The sequence below is a fragment of the Aethalodelphis obliquidens genome, unplaced genomic scaffold, assembly GCF_003676395.1.
Source record: "Aethalodelphis obliquidens isolate GAN/ISIS:26980383/991018 unplaced genomic scaffold, ASM367639v1 scaffold51, whole genome shotgun sequence".
In the NCBI taxonomy this organism is placed as follows: domain Eukaryota; kingdom Metazoa; phylum Chordata; class Mammalia; order Artiodactyla; family Delphinidae; genus Aethalodelphis; species Aethalodelphis obliquidens.
In genome coordinates this window covers 444,764-469,168 of record NW_020837995.1, presented here as the reverse complement: position 1 = coordinate 469,168, position 24,405 = coordinate 444,764, and the positions used below count along the sequence as shown (strand labels likewise).

Genomic DNA, 24,405 nt, shown 5'->3' with positions numbered 1-24,405 from the left:
CTTAGATGAAACCCTATAACTTAGTGGTTGAGAATGAAGCCTCTGGCGTCAGACTGCTGGGGTTCGAATCCTGGCTTCTCCACTTACTGTGTAGCTTACAGCTAGTTTTTTAATTTCAATAAGCCAGAATTTCATCTGTAAAATGGGAGCTTGATAAGCTCCAAAGGCTCTGAAATTGGAGAAATATAGTGAGAATTGTTTGTGAATACTGGAGAGAGCTTCTAAATCTGGTCTATTCCCAGCCTCTATTTCCTTCATTTTAATCTTTCCACTTCACATCTCCCCAAAAACATACACATCAACACACACTCCATTGCACAGACCCACAGGTAGCACACACATACATCCACTATTAGGTAAGAGCCTACATTCTTGGAGAAAGTGGTATTTAACCACTGTAAGCATGTCTGTCACCTTATTTAATAAAATAAACCTTTCTAATCTAGCACAAATTAAAACTCCTGGTAAGGAATAACTGGATCCCAGACGCTGCATCCAAAATCCCTCACCCCATAGGCTCAAAAACTTTCAGTAACTCCCTTTTTCCCATGGGGAAAAAAAATGATCCACTCATTTTTTCCCCAGGAGTCCATGGAATCCAAGAGCCAGTTTAATTTGTATGCCACTTCCTAATTGTGGGAACCTTGGATTCTACCAACTGTTCCCCAATTTGCTTGAGTATAAAGAATGTAAGACCTTGGGTTTCCCTGGTGGCGCAGTGGTTGAGAGTCTGCCTGCCGATGAAGGGGACACGGCTTCGTGCCCCGGTCCGGGAAGATGAAGGGGACACGGGTTCGTGCCCCGGTCCGGGAAGATCCCACATGCCGCGGAGCGGCTGGGCCCGTGAGCCATGGCCGCTGAGCCTGCGCGTCCGGAGCCTGTGCTCCGCAGCGGGAGAGGCCACAGCAGAGAGAGGCCCGCGTAACGCAAAAAAAAAAAAAAAAAAAAAAGAATGTAAGACCTGGTAAGGGAAAGTTCAGACTCTGTCAACACTAGGAATGGGCGAGCTGGGTTTGAAACAAGTGAATAAGGTTCATAATACACCCCCTAAGAAAGTTCCCTAAATTCTGGTCTCTGTAACCAACCACTGGGCAGCATTTACAGAGTGGACACCAGGGGGTAGCAAAATCTCACTCTCCCAGTTCTCGGCACTAATTATAAGGAAGCTGGAGAGTCTGGATGACTAGAGGGTCCATAACCCATTGATGGAAAAGATCTCCAGCTCCCTGCCTCTAACTCTGCTGGGAAGATGGTTACTGAGGTTTGATGCCCTAGATTATGTTTGGTTTTTTTTTTTTGATGCTATGGAGCAGAGGGATCTTCTTGCCTCCAAGAAAGATGAACATTTTCTCTCCCCTCTTTTCCAGTCCCGGAGGAGTGGAGAAAGGACGGAGATTAGCCTTCTGAGGAGGTGAGAGAAGAGCCCATCACCTAGGCGACGCCGTGCCCCCCCCCCCACTTCCCTCCCGCCCGCCTCTGTGCCAAAGACTTCCCTGAGGCTCCGGCCTCCTGGCTTCGTAGGAGCTGCATCCACCCGCAGGACGTTTTCTAAACGCTACCCCGCAGTCGCAGTGGTACTTGCCTTCACGTCCGTCTCTGGGGTCTATTTGGCTTTCCTATCTTCTCATAATGCCCACCCTTTAGAAGCGCCCCTCCCCACGCCCCCCACCCCTTCAGGACTTCCCGGTGCCTGCTCAGAGGAGGGGCAAGGCATCTCCCTGCTATGCCTAAGCCTCCCCCAGCCCTCCTGGGGGACCCTCGCCAGGGCTTCATTTCCCATCCAGACGCGGTGGAGGATGGGTGAGAATAGAACTTTCTTAACTAGCCTACCCCCTTTGTCTACTGCGTCAGACAGCCATCCCCGCCGCCAAGAGCCCTAGCGGCCCTGGGAGACTCTCTTTCGCCACCCCATAAGAAGGAAGGGTCTGGTATCCAGTACCGGATAGTGGGGCTGAACGGGGGGTCTGGTGCCTTCCCTCCGCTAGCTAAGGGAGATATAGGGGATGCGGAGGGGAAGGGGCAGTGAGGAAAGAACTCAGAAAACGTCCGCCGAAGCGCACGCCCCTGCAGGAGGATCCTGATCCCGGGACCCTGCGCGCATTCAGCCTCGACACCCACCCCCCTCCCCAGGCCTTCATCGCTCCCTAATTCCCCCACGCCTCCGCCCTCCCCAGGCCGCACAGAGGAGCCCATTGTCGGAGCCCGAAGGCTCGAGGCCCGAGGAGATGGGAGGGGAAGGAGGAAGGCGCGCAAGGCCCTGGAGAGTGGGAGGAATCCCCCGATTTTCCTGCCCTCGGCTCCACGGAGAGAGGGCAGGGGTTTTGGGGGGAGGTCTCTTCTGAGCCCCAGGTGCTGCCAAAGTCTGGCAATGGAGGGGTGAAGAGGTTCCCAGGCGAGTTGGAGTCAGGAGGCTTCCGGCCATCAAACGACTCCAGTCCTAGGCTGGGGACCCCACGGATTTCATGCACGCCCCAGCCTCTGGACTGTCCCTTGCGGAGACTAAACTGATCCCGTAGGCAGCTAGGCGGTGGCGGGAAAAGAGGGGCGTCCTCGGCGGGACGGGCCTCCGAGGGTCAGGGTCGGGGCTACCGGCTGGAGGGCGGGGAGAAGGAAGAAGAGGGTTGCGGGAGAGCTGGGCATATCGGGTGGGGGCGTAGGGGGAGCGGCCAGAGGCAAGGCGCGGGAGAGGGAGTCCCGGCTGGGGGTCCGACGCGGAGGCGGAGGCGGGCACTGAAGGGCGGGGCGGGGAGGGGCGGCCGTCTCGACCCTCCCTGGTGGGGCCCCGCGGCCTGGGAGCCCGAGCTGGCCGAGCCGCCACCGCGGCCGGAGCTGTCCCCTAGCCAGACCCGGCGAGACGCGAGCGGCGGGAGGGAGGCGGTGGCGCGCCCGGCCCCGCCCGCCCGCCCGAGCGTCGGACGCGGCCCCGAGCCGAGCCATGGTGAGTCCCGCGTCGCAACCCGGTGTCCCCTCCGCCTTCCCGCAGCCCGCTGTGGATCGCCAGCCCCCAGCTGGGTGCCTCTCTCTCCTGCTTGGAACTCTTGAGCGCTCCTGGGACTCTCCTCCCTCCCATCCCCCCTTCTTTTCTTTGATCTGTCTGTCTGCCCCACTGTCTGGCTCTGTCCCCACTGGGTATTGCCCTCACTCCTTTCTTCCTCCTCTTCTCCGCCCCTTCCCCCAACCTCCCTTAGGTCTCTCCCTCTAATCCACACACCTCCCCTCGCCCTCCTCTGTCCCGACCTGTGCCTTCCTTTGCAGGATCTTCCCTCCCCCTCCCGGTCCCAGCTCCTTACCCGCGGCAGACCCCTGCGGGATTGGGCTGCAGCGGCCCTGGCAGGGGCCCGGGCTCGGGTCATGAGAACTGACCTGCCTGGCACCACCATTTTCCATCCCAGTCCCCAGCCCGGTGAGCCGGGCCCACCCATCCGGCCCTGGGGGACCGGCCACAGCTGTGGCTGGGCTGGGGCCAGGGACCTGGCCAAAAAGGGAAATTCCCGCGGAGAAAGAGAGGCTACCTCAGAGTGGTGGACAGAGTGGGGAGGGGGCTCACAGTGCCCGGGGGTGTGACGCTGCCAGAGGCGACACGAGATGCGGTGCGGGGGGAGAGGAGTGCCCCCGAGCTCACGCTGCAGGGAACAGAAACACTGTCCCAGAGCATTCCCGCTGCAGAGGGGAGGGGACACCGACAGGAGCTCCCTGCCGCGGGTTGGGGACCCTGGCAGCAGCAACTCAGGGCACAGGAAGCAGGAGGGCGCTGTTAAGGGACGTCCATGCCAACAGGAGTGGACACTATTCCTGTGAACTCTCGCTCCAAAAGTACTCTCTGAAGAGTAATTGCAGGTGTGGGCACTGCCAGGGAGAGAGCCCACTGCGGGAGGGATGGGGGGGCACGGCCAACGGGGCGCTCACCGCAGGGAACGGAGGAGGGGGAGAGGCCCTGCCAGGGGGCGCTCACCGCAGGGTGGAGAGGGGGAGGAGAACAACCGGGGCTGCTCCTCTACAGAGGGAAGGGCACCCCCTGGCAGGGAGGCTGGAACAAGAAGAAAGGGGAACTGGGCCAGGGAGAGCTGACTCAGTCTCTCTGGTCTCCTCTTTGGTCCGGGCCGGCTGGAGGCCGGTCTCTGAGCTCCTGCCCGCCCCCTCCCACCCCAGACCCCTCCTCCCCTCCTGCCGCTGCCGTTTCCTGTGGCTGAGACTCTCACTCAGCCATGAGCTCACCGCCCCTAATGGGTTGCAGCTGCCTCGCAGCTCCAACTCTAGCTCCCCCTTCCAGGCCTCGGAGAGGACGGCCCACTCTGCCTCCCCCCCGCCCGTCTCCACCCTCCCCCCACCCACGCTCCCGGCGCTGGCCGGGTCCCCGGAACCCTGGGGGGTCTGTCTGCTCGCCCACACACCTTGGGGCCGGGTCTCTGTGCTGACGCACTGACTGTCGGTCTCCGGAGTGGCTGCCTCGCTTCTCAGACGGTCGGGACAGGCAGGCAACACTCAGGCTGAGAGGACTTAAAGTGAAATATGCAGTATTGTCCTCAGGGCGAAGGCGGGCGGTGGGGGCGGGTTGCAATGGGGAGTAGAGAATTGGATAAACACTTCAGCGAGCTTCCCCCTTGCCCCGTCACAGCAAAGAAATCTGATAAAAGGAATTTCACAGCCACCTTGAAAGACAAATAGGTTTGCAGAGGAATAGCCAGAGGGGTGGCTGTTTAGGGTATGAGATGGAGAAAGATATCCTACTGATTCACTTAGGGACACAAGTGTGGAGGAAGCAAGGCTGAGACTTTTGAGATAGTGGCTCCGGGTGGAGGTTGGTGGAGAGGCCCTACAGGAATCAGAAAATATTTCAGCTCCAATACATACCAGCAAGGCCTCCTCCTCCCTTCCCTACAAGTTCCCTTTGTGACTTTTTCCTCTTTCAACTGTCCCCACCCAAGTCTTTGTAACCCAATCCCACATGCTCCGGGAATGGGTGATTGCTGTAGAGCCACTCTGGGAGAGGATGAGGGGTGCTCGAAAGACTCAAGACAGATAGCCCTTCAGTCCTCCTTCTTCCCACCCAATGAACATCTCTAGCATATGATTGTTCATGGGTGGTGGTACCTCTACTTAAGACGGGGGTCTCTGTGGGAGGCCCTGAGAAGAGGGACTGGCAGGAGGGCTGTGTAAAAGGGCTCCACCCTCCAGAGCTCTCAGCCATCAGTGACTTCCCTGATGGCCCAGGGGCCCATCTCTTCCTGAGGAGGGCCTATGCAATCCTTGCAATTTACAAGAACCAGGCACAGCCCTAATCAAAGTCCTTCACAAGAGTCTCCTCAGATCTCCAAAGCCAGAGTCTCAGAGTATACTGCTAGGGCTGTGCACTCCGACTGGGCCAGCCCCACTCCCATCTCATTCAGCCAGCATTTCCTGTCGTCTCTCTGCACACACTCTGTACGTGATGGGGCCCCTGGGGGACACAGCCAGCCTCCAAGGAGCCATGCTCGGGGGATCTCTAGGGATCTGCAGCCTGGTCTTGTCTCTCCCAGGAGCCTGAGCCAGTAGAGGACTGTGTGCAGAGTACTTTGGCCGCCCTGTACCCACCTTTCGAGGCAACAGCCCCTACGCTGTTGGGCCAAGTGTTCCAGGTGGTGGAGAGGACTTATCGGGAGGATGCGCTGAGGTACACGCTGGACTTCCTGGTGCCCGCCAAGCACCTGCTTGCCAAGGTCCAGCAGGAAGCCTGTGTGAGTGAATGCATCCCTGTTCTATCTCCCCTAAGAGCCACTGCCTCACCCGAGACACCAGTCAGACTGACTAATTTCCCCTCACCCAGAGACATCGCCTCCCCTGATACTGGTCCCCCCCATAGGCACGTGCCATTCGCATGCTAACACATAGACACTCATCTTCCCCAAATACTGACCCCTTAGAAACATCAGCTCCCAAAGACCCTGACCCTCCAGACCCAGTTCCAGACATTCCCTCCTCATATCAATTTTTCAAGATACTAACTCCCCCAGAAATGACTCAACAGAGTCACTTCTACAGATATAAAGAGCTTCCAAGAGTCTCCGGCTCCTCCAAGACAACGGCGTCTGCTGACCATGTCTTTATACTGACTCAGTTCTTACTCTCCCACTCATGGAACTAGCTTCCTAGAGAAGCTTGCTACCACCAGAAAACTGATCAGTCCCAATCCTTTCCTCTGTCACATGCACACCCCAAGATATCTCCTCCCGCTCCCCTGGGGTTATAACCCACTGGGCATAAGGCCACTCCTGCCTAGGGTAGCCCTATTCTAACTGCCCCCTCCTGCTGGTTCCATCAGCAGAGGCCTGAGCACAGCCTGCCACCTCTCTCCCCAGGCCCAGTACAGCGGCTTCCTCTTCTTCCACGAGGGCTGGCCCCTCTGCCTGCACGAGCAGGTAGTGGTGCAGCTAGCAGCACTCCCCTGGCAGTTGCTGCGCCCGGGAGACTTCTACCTGCAAGTGGTGCCCTCAGCAGCCCAAGCGCCCCGCCTGGCACTCAAGTGCCTGGCCCCAGGGGGTGGGCGAGTGCAGGAACTGCCTGTGCCCAATGAGGCTTGTGCTTACCTGTTCACACCTGAGTGGCTACAAGGCGTCAATAAGGACAGGCCAACAGGTCGCCTCAGCACCTGCCTTCTGTCTGCACCCTCTGGGATTCAGCGACTGCCCTGGGCCGAGCTCATCTGCCCTCGATTTGTACACAAAGGGGGCCTCATGGTTGGACATCGGCCAAGCACACTTCCCCCAGAAGTGCCCTCCGGCCCCCCAGGGCTCCCCAGCCCTCCACTCCCTGAGGAGGCCCTGGGCACTCGGAGTCCCGGGGATGGGCACAATGCCCCTGCTGAAGGACCTGAGGGCGAGTACGTGGAGCTGCTGGAGGTGACGCTGCCTGTGAGGGGGAGCCCCACGGACGCTGACAGCTCCTCGGGCCTCTCCAGGACCCGGACGGTACCCACACGCAAGGGTGCTGGGGGGAAGGGCCGGCATCGGAGACACCGGGCGTGGATGCACCAGAAGGGCCTGGGGCCTCGGGACCAGGACGGAGCCCGCCCACCGGGTGAGGGGAGCAGCACTGGAGCCTCTCCTGCGTGTCCCCCGGGAGCTGAGGCTATGGCTTTCCCTGAGGCAGCAGCCCTGGAGGTGTCTGAGCTCCCAGCAGAGGCGCTGGGTGAAGCCTCTGAGTTTTGCCCCCTGAGGCCAGGGGAGGTCGGAGGAGGAGCAGGCCAGGGGGCTGAAGGGCCACCTGGTACCCCTCGGAGAGCAGGCAAGGGAAACAGGAGAAAGAAGCGAGCTGCAGGCAGAGGGGCTCTTAACCGAGGAGGAGACAGTGCCCCACTGAGCCCCGGGGACAAGGAAGAGACCAGCCACCAGGAAGCCCTTGTCAGTCCGCCCCCACCAAGTGAACACGAGCTTCCAGGATGTGGCCCAGTTAAGGAGGAGCACGAAGGCTCGGGGAAGCCAGACCCTGAGCCGAGAGAGGAGCTCAAACCAGCAGACGAAGGAGAGCCTCGGCCCCCAGAAGCCTGTGGGCCTGTAGAAGAGAGGGCCAGAGAAAGAGAGCCGGAGGGGCCGAGGCTGGTGCGCGTGGCAGGTGAGATGACACCGAGGCCAGTGGGGCAAGGGCCAGGGTAGGTGAGGCCTAGGGAACGGGGCTGCAGGAAGAGCGGAGGTGAGGGTGGGAGCAGAGTAGCCAGACCTGTCCTCACTTCAGGCCCATAGCTCTGCCTGTGCCTGCAGGGCCCAGCAATCCAGAAGGGCTCCTGTCTGACCCCCTGGCACCATCCCCAGAGACTGTGCAGGAAGTGAAAGGGGACAGCATCCCGGAAGAGGCCACTCCAGTCTCCAGCTCTGATGACCCTGGTGTAGCTTGGGACTTAATGTCGTCTGGATGTCTCGTCCTGACTGGTCAGTGGGCAGCAGTGGCTGAAGGGAAAGGGGTCGAGGAAGGAGAAGCCTCCGGGGCGGGCTGGGGAGGGAGGCAGGGTGGATGGGAGGTAGCCAAGGCCTGCCCCCAGCCGGGACCATTTTGTGTCTTCAGGAGGGGTGGATCAGAGTGGGCGAGCTCTGCTGACCATTACCCCACCGTGCCCTCCTGAGGAGCCTCCACCCTCCGAAGACGTGCTGAGCACAGCTCTTCATTACCTCCACTCACTGCTCAGGTAACTGAGGCCCAGGCTGGCAGCTGGCATACTAACCTCCTGGGCCGTGAGCACCCTGCCCTCCCCTCTCCTCAAGACATTGACCTCTAGGATACCTACTTCTTCAACCCTCAGATTTTCAAGTCATTGCTCTCTGACCTTACCAACCCAATTTGCAGCATATCTTCATCAATCCTCAAAATCAACACTGCTGACTTTCAGTATCCTAAGACACAACCTAGTTTATCAGAACCTTGATTAGCGCATTCAACAACTCTTTCTTGAGCACCAGAACCTATTAGGCAGTATGCTAGGTGCTGGCGTTGAATTCATACCCTTCCAGAGCACAGAATTCCTAACTTTTTAATCCCTGATCCCATGACCCAGTAGCCATGTGAATATAGACTCCTAATTGCTAGGTCACTACCTCTTGGACACATGTCTGAGACTTTGACACTTTGCCCATCGCCAGGAACTAACTTCTCCTGAGGATGAGTAACATTAACACACACACACGCACACGCACACATACACACACACACACACACAACCTCTGCACCCACAGGCCTGACCTACAGGTACTGGGGCTGTCCGTCCTGCTGGACCTTCGCAAGGCACCCGCACTGCCTCCAGCACTCATTCCTGTCCTGAGTCAACTTCAGGTAAGCAACCTCTTGAGACAAGTACTTCTTCTGGGTCCTGACTCTTCCCTAGTGGTCATTCCAGGCCACCCTGTTGCCCACAATTTAGGGTTATTCTTCTCTGCCTTCAGGACTCAGGAGACCCTCCTGTCATTCAGCGGCTGCTGCTTCTCACTCATGATGACCCTCCAACTGAACTCCATGGATTTCAGGTTTGAGCCCCTCACTCCCACCTAGTCCCCATAAGTAGTGGAGAGAGAAGAAGAGGCTGGCTGGAGCCCCAGGCCAGTCCCTGAATCCCTAGGTGCCCAGGCCAGAAACCCCCTGCCTTCACATGTCTACAGGGTGCTGAGTTGCTGTCAGAGAGTGATCTGAAAAGAGTGGCCAAGCCAGAGGAGCTGCAGTGGGACTTGGGAGGTCACAGGGACCCCTCTCCCAGCCACTGGGTAGAGACACACAAGGTAAGCTTCACCTCCCCCACTCAGGACACTGGGAGCCAGGAGTGACCCAGCAGAGGACATTCTAGGAGAGAGAGGACAGATCTGAGACATGACCAAGGGGTTGAGAAAAAGTGGTTTCTCTTCCATTTAGTTCAATAAATATTTATGGTTCACAATTCAACAAGTGTTTATGAGCAAATTCAATTCAACAAGTATTTATGAGCAAAAGACTGTGCATGTGCCCTGGGCTACCAGGGAGATGAGACGAGTATGTTAAATAAATTCTTTCTTTTTCCTTCTAGTTTTGAGATATAATTGAACAAGCACTTAACAAGTTTGAGGTGTATAACATAATGATTTGACTTACATACAATCATGAAGTGGTTACCACTAGTTTAGTGAACAGCCATCATCTCCTATAGATACAAAATTAAAGAAATAGGAAAAAAATTTTTTTCCTTGTAATGGGAACTCTTAGGATTTACTCTTAACAACTTTCATATATAACATACAGCAGAGTTAATTATATTAATATTTATCGTGTTGTACATCACATCCCTAGTGCTTACCTGTCTTATAACTGGAAATTTGACTATCTTCATCCAATTCCCCCTCCCTCTCATCTCCTGCCTCCGGTAACCACAAATCTGATCTCTTTTTCTATGAGTTTGTTTTGTTTGTTTGTTTTTGAGGTATAATTGACCTACAACACTATGTTACTTCTTGGTACACAACATAGTGATTCAATATTTCTATGCATTTCACCATAATGTCTAGTTGTTATCTGTCACCATACAAAGATATCACATAATTATTGACTCTATTCCCCACATTGTACATTTTATACCCGTCGCTCATTTATTTTGCAACTGGAAGTTTGTATGTCTTGATCTCCCTTACCTATTTCTCTCCTCTCCTCACCCCCCTCCCCTCTGGCAACCATCCGTTTGTTCTCCGTATCTATAACTCTGCTTCTGTTTTGTTATGTTTGTTCACTTGTTTTTAAGATTCCAAACATAAGTGAAATTATACAGTATTTGTCTTTCTCTGTCTGACTTATTTCACTTAGCATAATACCCTCTAGTCCATCCATGTTGTCACAAATGACAAGATTTCATTCTTTTTTTATGGCTGAGTAATATTCCATTGTATGTATATACCACATAGTCTTTAGCCATTCACCTATTGATGGGAACTTAAGTTGCTTCCGTAACTTGACTATTGTAGATAATGCTGCAATTAACACAGAGATGCATATATCTTTTCTAATTAGTGTTTTCACTTTCTTGGGATAAATACCCAGGAGTGGAATTGCTGGATCGTATGGTAGTTCTATTTTTAATTTTTTGAGGAATATCCATACTGTTGTCCATAGTGGCTGCACCAATTTACATTCTGCACCCACAGTGCATGAGGGTTCCCTTTTCTGCACATACTCACCTACACTTGTTACTCTGACAGGTGTGAGGTGATATCTCATTGTGGTTTTCATTTGCATTTTCCTGATGATTAGTAATGCTGAGCATCTTTTCATGTGCCTGTTGGCCATCTGTATGTCTTCTTTGGAAAAAGGTTTATTCAGATCCTTGGCCCATTTTTTAATTGGGTTGTTTGGTTTTTTTTGATGTTGAGTTGTGTGAGTTCTTTGTATATTTTGGATATTAACCCCTTATAAGACATACCATTTGCAAATATCTTCTCCCATTCAGTAGGCAGTATTTTCATTTTGTTGATGGTTCCTTCACTGTGCAAAAGCATTTTAGTTATATGTAGTCCCATTTGCTTATTTTTGCTTTTGTTTCCCTCGCATAAAGAGAAGTCTCAAAAAAAATATTACTGGGCTTCCCTGGTGGTGCAGTGGTTGAGAGTCCACCTACCGATTCAGGGGACACAGGTTTGTGCCCCAGTCTGGGAAGATCCCACATGCCACGGAGTGGCTGGGCCCGTGAGCCATGGCTGCTGAGCCTGCGCATCCGGAGCCTGTGCTCCGCAACGGGAGAGGCCAAAACAGTGAGAGGCCCATGAACAGCAAAAAAAAAAAAAAAAAAATTACTAAGACAGATGTCAAAGAGTGTATTGCCTATGTTTTCTTCTAGAAGTTTTATGGTTTCAGGTCTTACATTCAAGTCTTAATCCATTTAGAATTTATCTTTGTGCATGGTGTGAAAAAGTAGTCCAGTTTGATTCTTTTGCATGTAGCTGTCCAGTATTCCCAATACCATTTATTGCCAAGGTGGTCTTTTCCCATTGTATATTCTTGCCTCCTTTGTCATAGATTAATTGACCATATGTGTATGGATTCATTTCTGGGTTCCCTATTCTGTTCCACTGATCTATGTGTCTGTTTTTGTGCCAGTATCATACTGTTTTGATTACTGTAGCTTTGTAGTATAGTTTGAAATCAGGGAGCATGATACCTCCCTTGACTTTGTTCTTTGTCAATATTGTTTTGGCTATTCAGGGTCTTTTGTATTTCCATACAAATTTTAGAACTATTTGTTCTAGTTCTGTGAAAAATGCCATTGATATTTTGATAGGGATTGCCTTGAATCTGTAATTGCCTTGGGTAGTATGGACATTTTAACAATAATAATTCTTCCAATCCATGAGCACGGTATATCTCTCCATCTGTTTGTGTCATCTTCAATTTCTTTCATCACTGTGTTATAGTTTTCCAAGTACAGGTCTTTTACCTTCTTAGTTAGGTTTATTCCTAGGTATTTTATTCTTTTTGATGCAATTGTAAATGGAATTGTTTTCTTAATTTCTCTTTCTGATAGTCAAGTATTAGTGTATAAAAATGCAACAGATTTATATATATATATAGATTTTGTATCCTGCAACTTTACTGAATTCATTGGTGAGATCTAGTATTTTTTGGTGGTGTCTCTAGGATTTTTTATGTATAGTATCATCTCATCTGCAAACAGTAACCATTTTACTTCTTCCTTTTCAATTTGGATGCCTTTTATTTCTTTTTCTTCTCTGATTGCTGTGGCTAGGACTTCCAAAACTACGTTGAATCAAAGTGGTGAGAGTGGGCATCCTTGTCTTATTCCTGATCTTAAAGGAAATGCTTTCAGCTTTTCATCATTGAGGATGATGTTAGCTGTGGGTTTGTTGCAAGTGGCCTTTATTATGTTGGGGTATGTCCCCTCTTTACCCACCTTGTTGAGAGTTTTTATCATAAGTGGATGCTGAATATTGTGAAAAGTTTTCTCCACGTCTATCAAGATGATCGTGTGATTTTTATCCTACATTTTGTTAACATGGTGTATCACATTGATCAGTTTGCAGATGTTGAACCATCCTTGCATATCTGGAATAAATTCCACTTGATCATGGTGTATGATTCTTTTAATGTACTGTTGGATTTGGTTTGCTGGTATTTTGTTGAGTGTTTTTGCATCTATGTTTATCAGTGATATTGGCCTGTAATTTTCTCTTTTTGCAATTCTTAATATGACATTAAACAGCATATCATTTTTGGTGGATGATAAGTCAGAAACAACTGGAGAAGAGTGCAAAATAGTATCACTGGGATTCTAGAAAGAGCTGAGAGTCAGAGAGGCTTGTTCTGGTTCCATGTGGCCTTGAGCAAGGTAATGTACCTTACTTCTGGAGATGGTGCCTTTCTGTACCTGCTCCCTGCACCAGCATTCCAGCCTCAAGATCATTGCTCTCACAGTACAGCAACTGTGACATAATCTCTGATTCTATGAATCTAAATTCTGTGAGTATTCAAGAAAAAAGGTATGAGCATGATCTGAGCCAAGTATTAAAGGGGGTCTGTAACATGGTCTCTAAGCTGTGGATCAAAGGGGAAGTGCATCTGAAGAGGCAGAGAAAAGGGTTTTATAGGGTCAAGAGCCAGTGCAGATGAGGGAAAGGAGATTCATGTTTACTAAGCTGTAAAATGTGCCAGGCCCATGATAGCTGCTTACCTACCATCATCTCTTTAAACCTTTAAATCCAGTGTGTCTTATCATGACTTTACAGTTGAGGAAACTGAGGTTCAGGAAGGTTTCTGGACCTGCCTAAGGTCATACAATTAGTAAGCGACAAAGTCAGGAACTGAACCCAGCACTGCCCCCATAGAAGTCTCTGGGGTTGCCCCTCCTCCACCCTAGGGCTTAGGCCCCTTATCCTGAACTCTGTCCCTGGACTGCATTCCTGTGTGTTTGTCTCAGGAAGTGGAAAGGTTGTGCCGCCTGTGCCGAGGTGTGCTGGGCTCTGTACGGCGAGCCATTGAGGAGCTAGAGAGAGCAGCAGATCCAGAGGGAGAGGTAGGAAATGAGATGGGACAAAAGGGGATGAGGTGGGGATGGGGCTGGGCTGAGCTGAGGACCTCCTTGTGGAACCCCAACTGTCAACTTCTCCCTGGCCCCCAGGAGGCGGCAGGAATGCCTGAGCCCCTACAGAAGGTACTGGCAGATCCCCGGCTGACGGAGCTGCAGAGGGATGGGGGAGCCATCCTGATGAGGCTGCGCTCCACCCACAGCAGCAAGTACGAGGGATGGGTGTGTGGGTGCAGGTGGACGTGGAGGATGGAGACACAGCAGAGGGCCGCCAATTCACCTTAGCTGCCAGATAATTCTTACTAAGCATGTATCTGGACAAGATATGCTTCTCCACTTATCTCATAACTCTCACAACATCCCTAGGTGCTAGATATGATTATCAATGGGGATTTGGAGGGTCAGAAATGTTTAATGTCTTGGCCAAGGTTGGTCAGTAAATGGAAGAGTAAGGATTCAGATCCAGGCCCATACTGTGACCCAGGATGCCGTGCCACCCCTCACCTGGGATGCAAGGATGGGATGGGGTTGCGGGGCAGGCTTGACAAAGGCAGTGGTTCATTCTGCCCCCACTCCCTACCCAGGCTAGAGGGCCCAGGCCCAGCTACACTGTATCAGGAGGTGGACGAAGCCATTCACCAGCTCGTGCGCCTTTCCAACCTACATGTGCAACAGCAGGAGCAGCGGCAACGCTTGCACCGACTCCAGCAGGTGAGCCAGGACCTCCTCCCCCATGCTTCTTAACTCCACCTGGGGGCCTGGCCTCCAGCACCCTTTTCCCACTGATACTTACAGCTGATGGTGTTCTCCTAACCTGGCTTGGTCGCACGGCCCTCCCTCTCTCCTCATCTCCCCTGGAAGTTGATCACGGTCAGTGTGAGATTCAGCAAGAGGGAGATAACATCTCAGCACCCGCAAAGAAGAGAAGCCAGATCTCCCCCTCCCACTACTGATGTTTGATCAAGGATCCTTAGAGATTGTGAGAGATGCTTAGGTGCCCTAGGGGATTCTGGGAAGAGCCGACTGATTCTGAGTTCCTACCTCCTTAGCTTAAAAGCAACAAATGTCTATCGATACCAGCTCCCTCCACCCCTTATGCAATGTCATCCCCAAACCTGAGGACGGAAAGGTCCCACCTCCCTCCACCTTGGAAGGAGAGGACAATGGAAACTGCTAAAGGCCTTGGAAACCAAGGTCTCTTTGTGGGAAAGATTCAGGAATAAAGCTGGCTTCTCTGAGCCTTGATTCTTTTCTCCTGGGGTTAAGAACTCCATAGGGATTTGCTCTCCACCCTACCTTGTGGGGTAGCAGGGGCACTGAAATCTGATTGCTCCTCCATAGCTCCTAAGTGTGGTAAGTGAACACCTCGTGGACCTGCATGTGGCCTCAGGGGAAAGGTCATCTCAGGGTCAGTGTTAAAGCAGGGTGGGGGCAGGGCTCTCTGTTCCTGAGATTTCTGCCTATTTAGCTTCCTCCATCCCAGCATCCAAAGGTTTGTATCTCCTACTGTCTGTTTGCTTATTAGCTGTTTTCCCACTGTGTAAAAACTATTAGCACACAGGATTTGGAGTCTAAAGTGTTCAGCTTGAGTTCTTCTCTGCTAGGAGTGAGATATTGGACGAGTCTGGAAGCATCTCTGAGTTCCCAAGTCCTCATCTGCAGAATGGGGGTGTTAGTAAGGCTTACCTCACAAGGGTGTTCGGGTGATCAAATGATTTCAGCAAAGGACTGTAGAAGTGTTTATTGTTGGCACGGGTTATTGGGAACATTCTCAAACTTCCTGTCCTCAGGCTGTCTCACCCCAGATTCCAACCTTTCTTCAGAGGGAAGAATTACCATCCCTTGTTGGTCAGATATCCCAGAACCAACACGAGAGTACCTAGAGCCCCATAATAGACACACACACACACACACACACACACACACACACACACACACACACACGCCTGGGTGTCTCTCCAAGCCTGGTCCCTGTCACTAGGTTCTATGAATGTGAAATTTCTCCTGGCCCTCGTGCCTCTGGCTCACCCCAGTTTTATCTATTTCACCTGGAGGCATAGCCCTGGAACCTTAGCATGCATCTCTCAGTGCTTCCGGCCAGCCCAGCCTCCCCTTCAACTGGTGCTTTACAAAGATGGCTTACTCACTTTACTCGACCCTTGTGGAAACTACCACCATTCCCTGTTCTCATTTCCACTTTACAGCTGAGATGAAATGGTTTCCCCCAAGGTTCAACAGGGTGGGGCGGTCGGGTCAGAGCTGGATCTCAGCTTTCCTTTCCACTGCACGGGCCCTTCTCCCTCATGGCCCCGCTCTCCCACCCTGTCTGCCCCAGGTGCTGCAGTGGCTCTCGGGCCCGGGGGAGGAGCAGCTGGTGAGCTTTGCTGTGCCCGGGGACTCCCTGTCTGCCCTGCAGGAGACAGAGCTACGATTCCGGGCTTTCAGTGCTGAGGTTCAGGTGAGAAGGGGGAGAGGGGCAGGTGAGAGGAAATACGCGGGGAGGGAAGGGGAGACTGACTGGACTGAGGGCCAGCTCTGAGAGCAGCCTCCCTTCTCCAGGAGCGCCTGGCTCAGGCGAGGGAGGCCCTGGCCCTGGAGGAGGACCCTGCCTCCCAGAAGCTTCTGGATATCTTTGAACAGCGCCTGGAGCAGGTTGAGAGTGGCCTCCACCGGGCTCTGCGGCTACAGCGCTTCTTCCAGCAGGTATGTGCTGAGCCTCTTCCTTCTATGCCCACCACTGCCTTTCTTCTGCCTGGAGAAGCTGATCGGGTAGTTGTTAGAAGCAGGGACTTAGGAGGCCGTCTCCTGGGCTTTGACTCTTGGCTCTGCCGCCTACTTGATGCATGACTTGGGACAGGATACTAAACCTGAGTGTGCCTCGTGGCACCCACCTTACAGGGCTGAGTGAGGATTACGTAAGCAGTATGTAACAGGTACTTAGTACAGAGTCTGCCACTTGTAAATTCTGTGTAAGTATCGGCCGTCCTTTCGTCTAGGCCCCTCTGTCTCCATACCAGCTCAGAGTGACACGCTAGGCCGTGATGCCGGGACAGTGAGGGGAGGTGTTCTAAGAGGACTGAGGTGTGGTGGGCCTTGGAAAGCCATCAGCGAAGGAGGACAGGAGCTGTCATCGGGCAGCGTGTGGGAGTGGCAGAGGACCTCACTCCTTCCCCTCGCCACTCCCCACCCCTTTGGTCTTGTAGGCACATGAATGGGTGGACGAAGGTTCCACGAGGCTAGCAGGAGCTGGGCCGGGGCGGGAAGCAGTGCTGGCAGCCCTGGCCCTGCGGCGCACCCCGGAGCCCAGCGCTGGCACCTTCCAGGAGATGCGGGCCCTGGCCCTGGACCTGGGCAGCCCGGCGGCTCTGCGAGAGTGGGGCCGCTGCCAGGCCCGCTGCCAAGAGCTGGAGAAGAGGGTTCAGCAACAGCTGGGAGCGGAGGCGAGTCCACGGGGCCACCGGCGACGACAGGCAGACAGTGCCAGCAGTGGAGGGGCCCAGCGGGGCTCCCACAGCCCCTCACCCAGCCTCCGTTCCCTGCTGCTCCCCAGCAGTCCCGGGCCGCGGGCAGCCCCGTCCCACTGCTCCCTGGCGCCCTGTGGGGAGGACTATGAAGACGAGGGCCCCGAGCTGGCTCCGGAAGCAGAGGGCAGACCGCCGAGGACCGTGCTGATCCGAGGCCTGGAGGTCACCAGTACGGAGGTGGTAGACAGGACGTGCTCACCCCGGGAACACGTGCTGCTGGGCCGGGCCGGGGGCCCAGAAGGGCCCTGGGGAGTAGGCACCCCCCGGATGGAGCGCAAGCGAAGCATCAGGTGAGAGCCCAGCCCAGCTGGTGCCCAAGAGGCAGGCCCAGCTGGCCCGCAGGAAAAGAATATGATACTGTTGGCATGTTCCTCCCATGCCACAACCTCCCCTGTCACTCCTCGTTGTACCTGCAGCGCCCAGCAGCGTCTGGTGTCTGAGCTGATTGCCTGTGAGCAGGAGTACGTGGCCACCTTGAGTGAGCCAGTGCCACCCGCTGGGCCTGAGCTGACCCCTGAACTGCGGGGCACCTGGGCGGCGGCCCTGAGCGCCCGGGAGAGGCTCCGCAGTTTCCACCGGACACACTTTCTGCGGGAGCTTCAGGGCTGTGCCACCCACCCCCTGCGCATTGGGGCCTGCTTCCTTCGCCATGTGAGTCAGCCTCTGAAACTCCTTCCAGGGCTTCTCCCTTCACATGTCTCAGCCCCATCTGCTTGTCCCTCCTTCTCAGTATCCGCCCCCCGACCCCACCCACCACCAGAACGTGTGGCCCCAAACGCCGGCGCCTACTGCCGTTTGCTGGGCTCCTGGATCCACTCAGCTCATGTGTCCCTGACATCCAGTGCTGCCTGGCCTTCGCTCTCTCCACGGGAGCCTGTCATTCCCCAAGCAGACTGAGTGTTCCCTGGTGGCCTGTCCCTCCTTCGGGCTCTACAGGATGTGGAGGAGGAAAGGGAGAGGCTTGTCTGCAGGGCCTCACTGGACATGACTTACCGCTTCCCTACCGGCACAGGGGGACCAGTTCAGTCTTTACGCCCACTATGTGAAGCACCGGCACAAACTGGAGAATGGTCTGGCTGCCCTCAGCCCCCCAACCAAGGTAACTTTTTCTCCAACACTCATGAGAAGGGGAGGGGCCAGGAAGACCTAAAATCCACCCAACCTCAAAATCTCTCAGGGAAAAAAAGCTTTCCTGGATATACCCAGGAATGTCACCTACCAATAATCTCCCAGAATTGCTGAGGGTGGGACAAGCACTGGACTGGAAGCCAGGTGAACCCGGGTTCTTATCCAACCCACCTGAGGACTTTGGGCAATAGTATTGATTCCTCTGGGCCGCTGTTTCTTCATCTAGTGAATGGTGGCAGTATTCACTATAGCTAACTAAGAGAGTCGCTGAGGGTCAAAAGGCCTCACATCAAAAGATGTGAAAGTGATTTCAAAAGTTAAAAGCCAGAGAATATAAGGGATTACTTGTATTCCTCTTCCACTCTCCCTCAAGATATAGAGGACAGCTGAATCTCCTGCAGCCCTCCTGCCTCCTTTCTTTCTGGGGGAAGGTTTTTCGCCTTACCTTTGGGTGTATCTGGGCTTGACCTACCCCTAAAAACCCAGAGTACCACGCATCTTCCCCGAAGGGCTCAGACCCGAACAGCTCCAGCCCCTCCCCTCATTCCTATCTGTTTCCACCCCAAACTAGGGCACCATGGAGGGGGGCCCTCATCTGCCCCGGGCCCTGCAGCAGCCCCTGGAGCAGCTGGCCAGGTATGGGCGGCTCCTGGAGGAGCTCCTAAGGGAAGCTGGGCCTGAACCAAGTTCTGAGCGCCAGGCCCTTGGGGCTGCCATGCAACTGCTCCGGGAACAAGAGACCCGCGGCAAAGACCTGCTGGCTGTGGAGGCGGTGCGTGGCTGCGAGGTGAGGCCGTGGCTCCAGACACTCCAGCTCGGGCTGCCTAGCCTTGTAGCCTCAGAAGCAGTGTGGGCTGGTGACCAGAAAACTAGACTCAAGGTCAGAGGGCTCCAGGCTGTAATTTCTAACCAGCTGGATAGCTTTGGTCAAGTCACTGAACTTCACTGGGGCTCAATTTCCTCGTCTATAAATAAAGAAGCTATGTCCTGCCCAACATCCTGTGACCCTATATCTGTCTGTGCTTTCCTACTCCTTTCCTAATTCTTCTATCTACCCTACACTTCATCCTGTATCTCAACATTCAACATATACCTTACTCTCCTCTCCTTAGTCTCTTGCCAGTCCTGAGGTTCCAGAACAGGTTGGAAACCTACCTCCTCTAGGATAGACCTCTTTTCCCTTCAGTTCTTTGCTGATTTGATTCTCTTCCTGGGGCAAAATGGTGCTTTGGTCCCCAACATGCAAAGGCTTACCCATTGGAGGCTATAAGCCCTACTGTGTGATGTACCTTCTATCTTCAGAGGCAGGGCTGTGCTGCTGGGCCAGGTGTGCTGTGCATGGTGACCAGTGGATGGATTCTAGGCCAAGGGCTTCCCTGATTTCCTGACTCTGCCTGAGAACCAGTGCATTCGGCCCCTGGCCCTATAAATCCCATTTTGACTCCCCGTAAAATATACACAAAGGGTTCCGGGGCCAATGACCTTTCCTTTTGCTTTCCCCAGATAGATCTGAAGGAGCAGGGACAACTCCTGCACCGGGACCCTTTCACAGTCATCTGTGGCCGGAAAAAGTGCCTTCGCCACGTCTTTCTCTTTGAGCATCTCCTCCTGTTCAGCAAGCTCAAGGGCCCTGAGGGGGGGTCAGAGACCTTTGTTTATAAGCAGGCCTTTAAGGTACGATGCCTGGAGGTGGGGTGGGCCTGGGAAACCATGGGGATGGGACAGGAAGTCATGCTCTTCTTGGGAACGCAGAGTGTTCTGGAAATTCAATCCCAACCCAGGTTCAGAATCTATATCATCTAGAACAGGCTTTGGCCTGTAATCAAACATCAGGTTAGGGTGTCGAGGTGACAGAAGTTCCTGTCATTGGTCTCCTCCATGGGGTTCTCCTTATTCATGCAGGGGATTCATGAGGCATTCCAAACCAGAAGCGGGGAGGACCTTTCCCATTAAGAACACACATGCTTTCTGAGTTAGGGATGGTCCCTGGGGGAGGAAGAGAAAGGACACTATAAATATAGTTTAACTTGACAGAACTGAGGAACCCAAGAGGAGGGAGGCCTTGCTTTAGGGAAACAGCCTTGATATCCAGAGAAACATCAATAGCGGCCTAGTCCCAGATCAGGCGCTGTGCCATGACTCTTAAGAGTTTCTGACTTTGTCCCCCTACACTAGTTCCAGCAGAGTCCAGTATAGAGAAAAAAGCCTAAGTTTGGAATAACATAGCCATGAGTTTGAATTCTTTCTCCGATAAGCTATGATAAGCCCTTGGACAAGTTGCTTTGTGTGTCTGGGCACCACCCTTCTGTAAATCGTGCTTGTTATAGACTAAATGCAGAGCACTTGGCGCACCGTAGGTGTTGAGCAAACATTTACTAAGCATCTACCAGATGCCAGGCTAAGTGTAGTGCTTTTCCACGTGGTACCATCTAGCCAGAATACACTCCGTCTTCACCCACTCTCCTCCGCTTTTTCTCAGACTGCTGACATGGGGCTAACAGAAAACATCGGGGACAGCGGGCTCTGCTTTGAGCTGTGGTTTCGGCGGCGGCGTGCACGAGAGGCGTACACTCTGCAAGCAGCCTCACCAGAGATCAAACTCAAGTGGACGAGTTCTATTGCCCAGCTGCTGTGGAGACAGGCAGCCCACAACAAGGGTACCAGGCAGAGCTGGGAGAGGGTGTGCTTGGGATCAAGGTTATGGCAGGTTAGCTGGAGAGTGTGGAGAGTGCCCAGGGGAAAGAGGGTGTAGGATGGAGAATGACGTATGAGAAGATTGAAGATCTGACGTGAGAGAGATTGCTGAGACAGAACTTAATCTAAGGTGCGCTAAAAGGAAAGAGGAAGCTAGCGGATTTCAGGGAGGCAAGCGCAAATGGTTGGGCAAAAGAGAGTGAGAGGGTGCTCACCAGACCTGCCTTCCAGAACTTGATTGCTGTGTTACCAGGACTAGTTTGTTTGTTTTGTTTTGGGGGGTCTTTTGCTAGTTTTTGTTTTTAATTCTCTGAACCTCATTCCACTAATCTGAAAAATGGAAAGTAACATCTACATCTTGGTATGATAGGAAGGATTAAATAAGGTGATATATATGGAAGCACTTGATAAACTGTAAAGGTATGTAAAACCGTGAGTTTTGCTCTTAATGCCCAAGATAAAGGGAAGAAGGTATTAGAAGAGAAGTTGGGGGCTTCCCTGGTGGCGCAGAGGTTGAGAGTCCGCCTGCCGATGCAGGGGACACGGGTTCGTGCCCCGGTCCGGGAAGATCCCACATGCCGCGGAGCGGCTGGGCCTGTGAGCCATGGCCGCTGAGCCTGCGTGTCCGGAGCCTGTGCTCCGCAACGGGAGAGGCCACAACAGTGAGAGGCCCGCATACCACAAAAAAAAAAAAAAAAAGAAGTTGGGAAGCCGGAATGACAAATGGGCAGGATGCAACATATAGGAGAGAAGAGACAGAAGTCCGAGGGCGAAGTCGAGGACACGATCACCATCCATGTCATAACAGTCAACAGGAAGAGTAATGAGACACCAGAGGAATGAGAGGGAGGAATGAGAGTTGGGAAGGAGCAAAGAGGTTGGTAACAGGGTCTCTGTTCCCTAGAGCTCCGAGTGCAGCAGATGGTCTCCATGGGAATTGGGAATAAACCCTTCCTGGACATCAAAGCCCTTGGGGAGCGGACGCTGAGTGCCCTGCTCACTGGAAGAGGTGAGGGCCACAGTGCTGGGGGTGGGGGGTGGCCTCCAGCAGTCAAGACCTTGAGAGTGAAAGCAGTGAGGAGGCATGGTGGAAAATGAGGAAAGGTCATGAGTGGATATGTCTTCCCATAAACTGTGGGAGTGACTGGGAGGCCCTCTATGAGCTCAGGGTCATTTCAGGGAGCCAGGAGGGCTTTCCCACACCAGCACCCCACCCCTCCACCCCCCGCTCTCTGCAGCCGCCCGCACCCGGGCCTCGGTGGCCGTGTCATCTTTTGAGCATGCCGGCCCCTCCCTTCCCGGTCTTTCCCCGGGAGCCTGTTCCCTGCCTGCCCGCGTCGAGGAGGAGGCCTGGGATCTGGACGTCAAGCAAATTTCCCTGGGTGAGGCACCTCTCAAGGGGTGGCTCCCAACAGCTGGGTCATCATGGTGATGTTCAGGCTGCTTGCTGCTGAGCAATTCCTTTCTCTAGCCAAGGGGCCCAGCTGCCATGACAACTATGTACAGCTTCCCCATTGCTAAAAGAGCCTTCCATCTGGTTGCTAGGGTAATGCTTACAGCAGCCTGTTGCTAAGAAGCACTTCCTCTGTACCCCTCTCTCCCTAGCCCTCCTTGGGTTTCTATGGAAACTGCTTCAGCTTCCTGTTGTACCCTCCTGGTTCACCACGGCAATCCTTACAGTTTCCTGTCGCTTCCTCTCTGGTTGCTCTAATGATGCTGCTGACAGTTTCCTGCCTCTTGGTAGGGAGGGTTCTCTTGCAACTGGATTGCTATGGTGACTTACAGCTTCCTGTTGCTCTGGAGCTTTTTCTTCCCTGACGGAGCAGCTTGGTTACTTAAGGTAATCTAGAGGGGTTCTATACCCTGCTCTCACCCTAGCTTCCCCTCCAGCCCCAGAAACATTTGCCTCTTCTGGAGATGTGTCCCCAGGACCAAGAAACAGTCCCAGCCTGCAACGCCCACACCCTGGGAGCAGCACTCCCATCCTGGCCAGTGGAGGGATCTTAGGGCTTTCCCGACAGGTAAGTCCTTGCAATAGGGCTGAGAATGGGGTAGTCTCTTCGGACACTTTCTGGGTGGGCTCTTCTGATCATTCAGCCCATGAGGGGCAGGGGGACCAGTGAGCCTGTGCTCCCAGCAAGGCTACAGGTTGGAGGGATGTATTGTCCAGTCTGCCCTTCTCCTCTTCCCCAGGCCTGGCTGAGAGGGCTCAAGGTCAGAAGTGAATCTTTAATAAGGGGTGGAGGGCAGGAGTGATAGAAAGGGGAGAATTCCAACAGCCTAGACTTGGATTAAACCAGCAAAATTCAGGAACGCTGGGGAGGAAAGAGGGGTGAACTAATTGACAGGCTTGGGAGAGAGAGAAAGGTTATATAACCTCTCTATATAAGAGGTCGTTTCTTATCCTTTAAATTCACCGCCGTTTCTCTTCCCTCAGAGTCATGCCCGAGCCCTGAGTGACCCCACCACACCTCTGTGACTGGTGAGTTGCTACCCGCTTTCTACCACATCCTACAGCCTTCCCTCTTCCCTTCCCCAGTGGCTTGGGAGTCAGCTTCTTCTCTCTCCCAACCCATCTTCCCTTTTCCTTCCTGGCTTCTAGAGAAGATCCGGAATTTGGCTACAGCCCCTCCTCTCAGCACGCTTTGGGCTGGGATGCTGGGGGGACATAGTGGAGGACTGGAAGAGCATTGAATTCCTTCCCTCTGCTTCTTGGACAGAAACGAGGTCAAAGGACCAGTGTGTTTCCCTGCTACTGCTCTCTCTAGCTCTCCCCAGCCAGGTGCCTTCCTGCAGGAACCAGAGTGTCCACACTTGCTTGCCTTCATACCCTGGAGGTGGGGAAATTATCCCTCGTCCAGTCCTTCCCCATCCGGGGCCACTGCATACTCCCAAGACACCGCTCCATGTCAGCCCTTCCCCGACAGCCTGTGTTCGCCCCTTCGTCCTGACCCCTGACCCTCCTTGAGAAGACTCATCTCTGCCAGTTCCTGATGACTCCATTCTGGGGTGTCATAGGAAACGGAGCTATGCAAACCATTATAGAAGGGTGGGCTAGGGAACTGCAAACTTTATATATGTAATAACTGTTATTTTAATACTATTGTTATATTAAATATATTTACTCACACTTTGTCTCCGAAGAGCTAGAGCAGACCTCCGGGTTGAGGTGATACCACTAACTTGGGCACTTCCGCTCACCTAACCATTAACTAGAACACAGAAGATAAAACCAAGGCTGCAAGGTACCCTGTACCCCTTACTGGGCCAAAGCTGGGCCCCTGCCTGGGTGAATATGTACCCTCCCAGAGGAGTGGCCCCCAGAGGCTCAATGTACCCTTTGAAGTTTCTGCTCTCATGCTGTACCCACTTCTTGAGGCTGAGCTGGTCACAGTCAAGCTGGGGTCCAGCACCATTCAGCAGTTCTCAAAATGAGGTCCTCAGAGGTCCACAGTACATGAGAATCCCCTAGGCTACTTGTTAAATGCTAGTTCCTGGGCCCCACCCCTGAGCTACTTAAGCCAAAGCCTGAAGGTAAACCCCAGG

The 24,405-nt window shown here is 53.4% G+C and overlaps 2 protein-coding genes across 4 annotated transcripts in view; both read left to right on the top strand.

Annotated features, from left to right (window-relative positions):
* The window catches only part of LOC113607934 (ribonuclease 7), a 29,579-nt gene extending 23,963 nt beyond the window's left edge, over positions 1-5,616 (top strand). The window contains exons 3-4 of the transcript XR_003428147.1: positions 1,368-1,411; positions 5,517-5,616. The gene's annotated coding sequence lies outside the window, so the exon portion shown is untranslated. The remainder of the gene's footprint in view (positions 1-1,367; positions 1,412-5,516) is intronic.
* Positions 1,405-23,989, top strand: ARHGEF40 (Rho guanine nucleotide exchange factor 40). Of its 3 annotated transcripts, XM_027083670.1 has the most exons (24): positions 1,405-2,938; positions 5,517-5,714; positions 6,336-7,587; positions 7,734-7,901; positions 8,035-8,155; positions 8,700-8,796; positions 8,907-8,987; positions 9,120-9,236; positions 13,406-13,501; positions 13,607-13,722; positions 14,098-14,224; positions 15,849-15,971; positions 16,073-16,216; positions 16,717-17,327; positions 17,454-17,688; positions 18,050-18,136; positions 18,737-18,952; positions 19,669-19,839; positions 20,645-20,822; positions 21,764-21,868; positions 22,098-22,241; positions 22,750-22,880; positions 23,297-23,341; positions 23,580-23,989. In XM_027083670.1, exons 1-23 carry the CDS (start codon positions 2,936-2,938, stop codon positions 23,336-23,338), a joined length of 4,563 nt encoding a protein of 1,520 aa, XP_026939471.1. In that variant the 5' UTR covers positions 1,405-2,935; the 3' UTR covers positions 23,339-23,341; positions 23,580-23,989. The 3 variants fall into 3 exon arrangements, with proteins under 3 accessions (XP_026939471.1, XP_026939472.1, XP_026939473.1); XM_027083671.1 differs by lacking the exon at positions 22,098-22,241; XM_027083672.1 differs by lacking the exon at positions 1,405-2,938 and having other exon boundaries at positions 5,544-5,714; positions 22,738-22,880.
* Positions 23,990-24,405: the final 416 nt, after the last annotated feature.

What these genes read in the sequence shown, in the direction of transcription:
- ARHGEF40 (XM_027083670.1), top strand. An exon ending in CGCTCCACCCACAGCAGCAA is followed by an intron (nt 13,723 to 14,097) that starts GTACGAGGGATG and finishes CTCCCTACCCAG; the next exon opens with GCTAGAGGGCCCAGGCCCAG. An exon ending in AGGCGGTGCGTGGCTGCGAG is followed by an intron (nt 18,953 to 19,668) that starts GTGAGGCCGTGG and finishes TGCTTTCCCCAG; the next exon opens with ATAGATCTGAAGGAGCAGGG.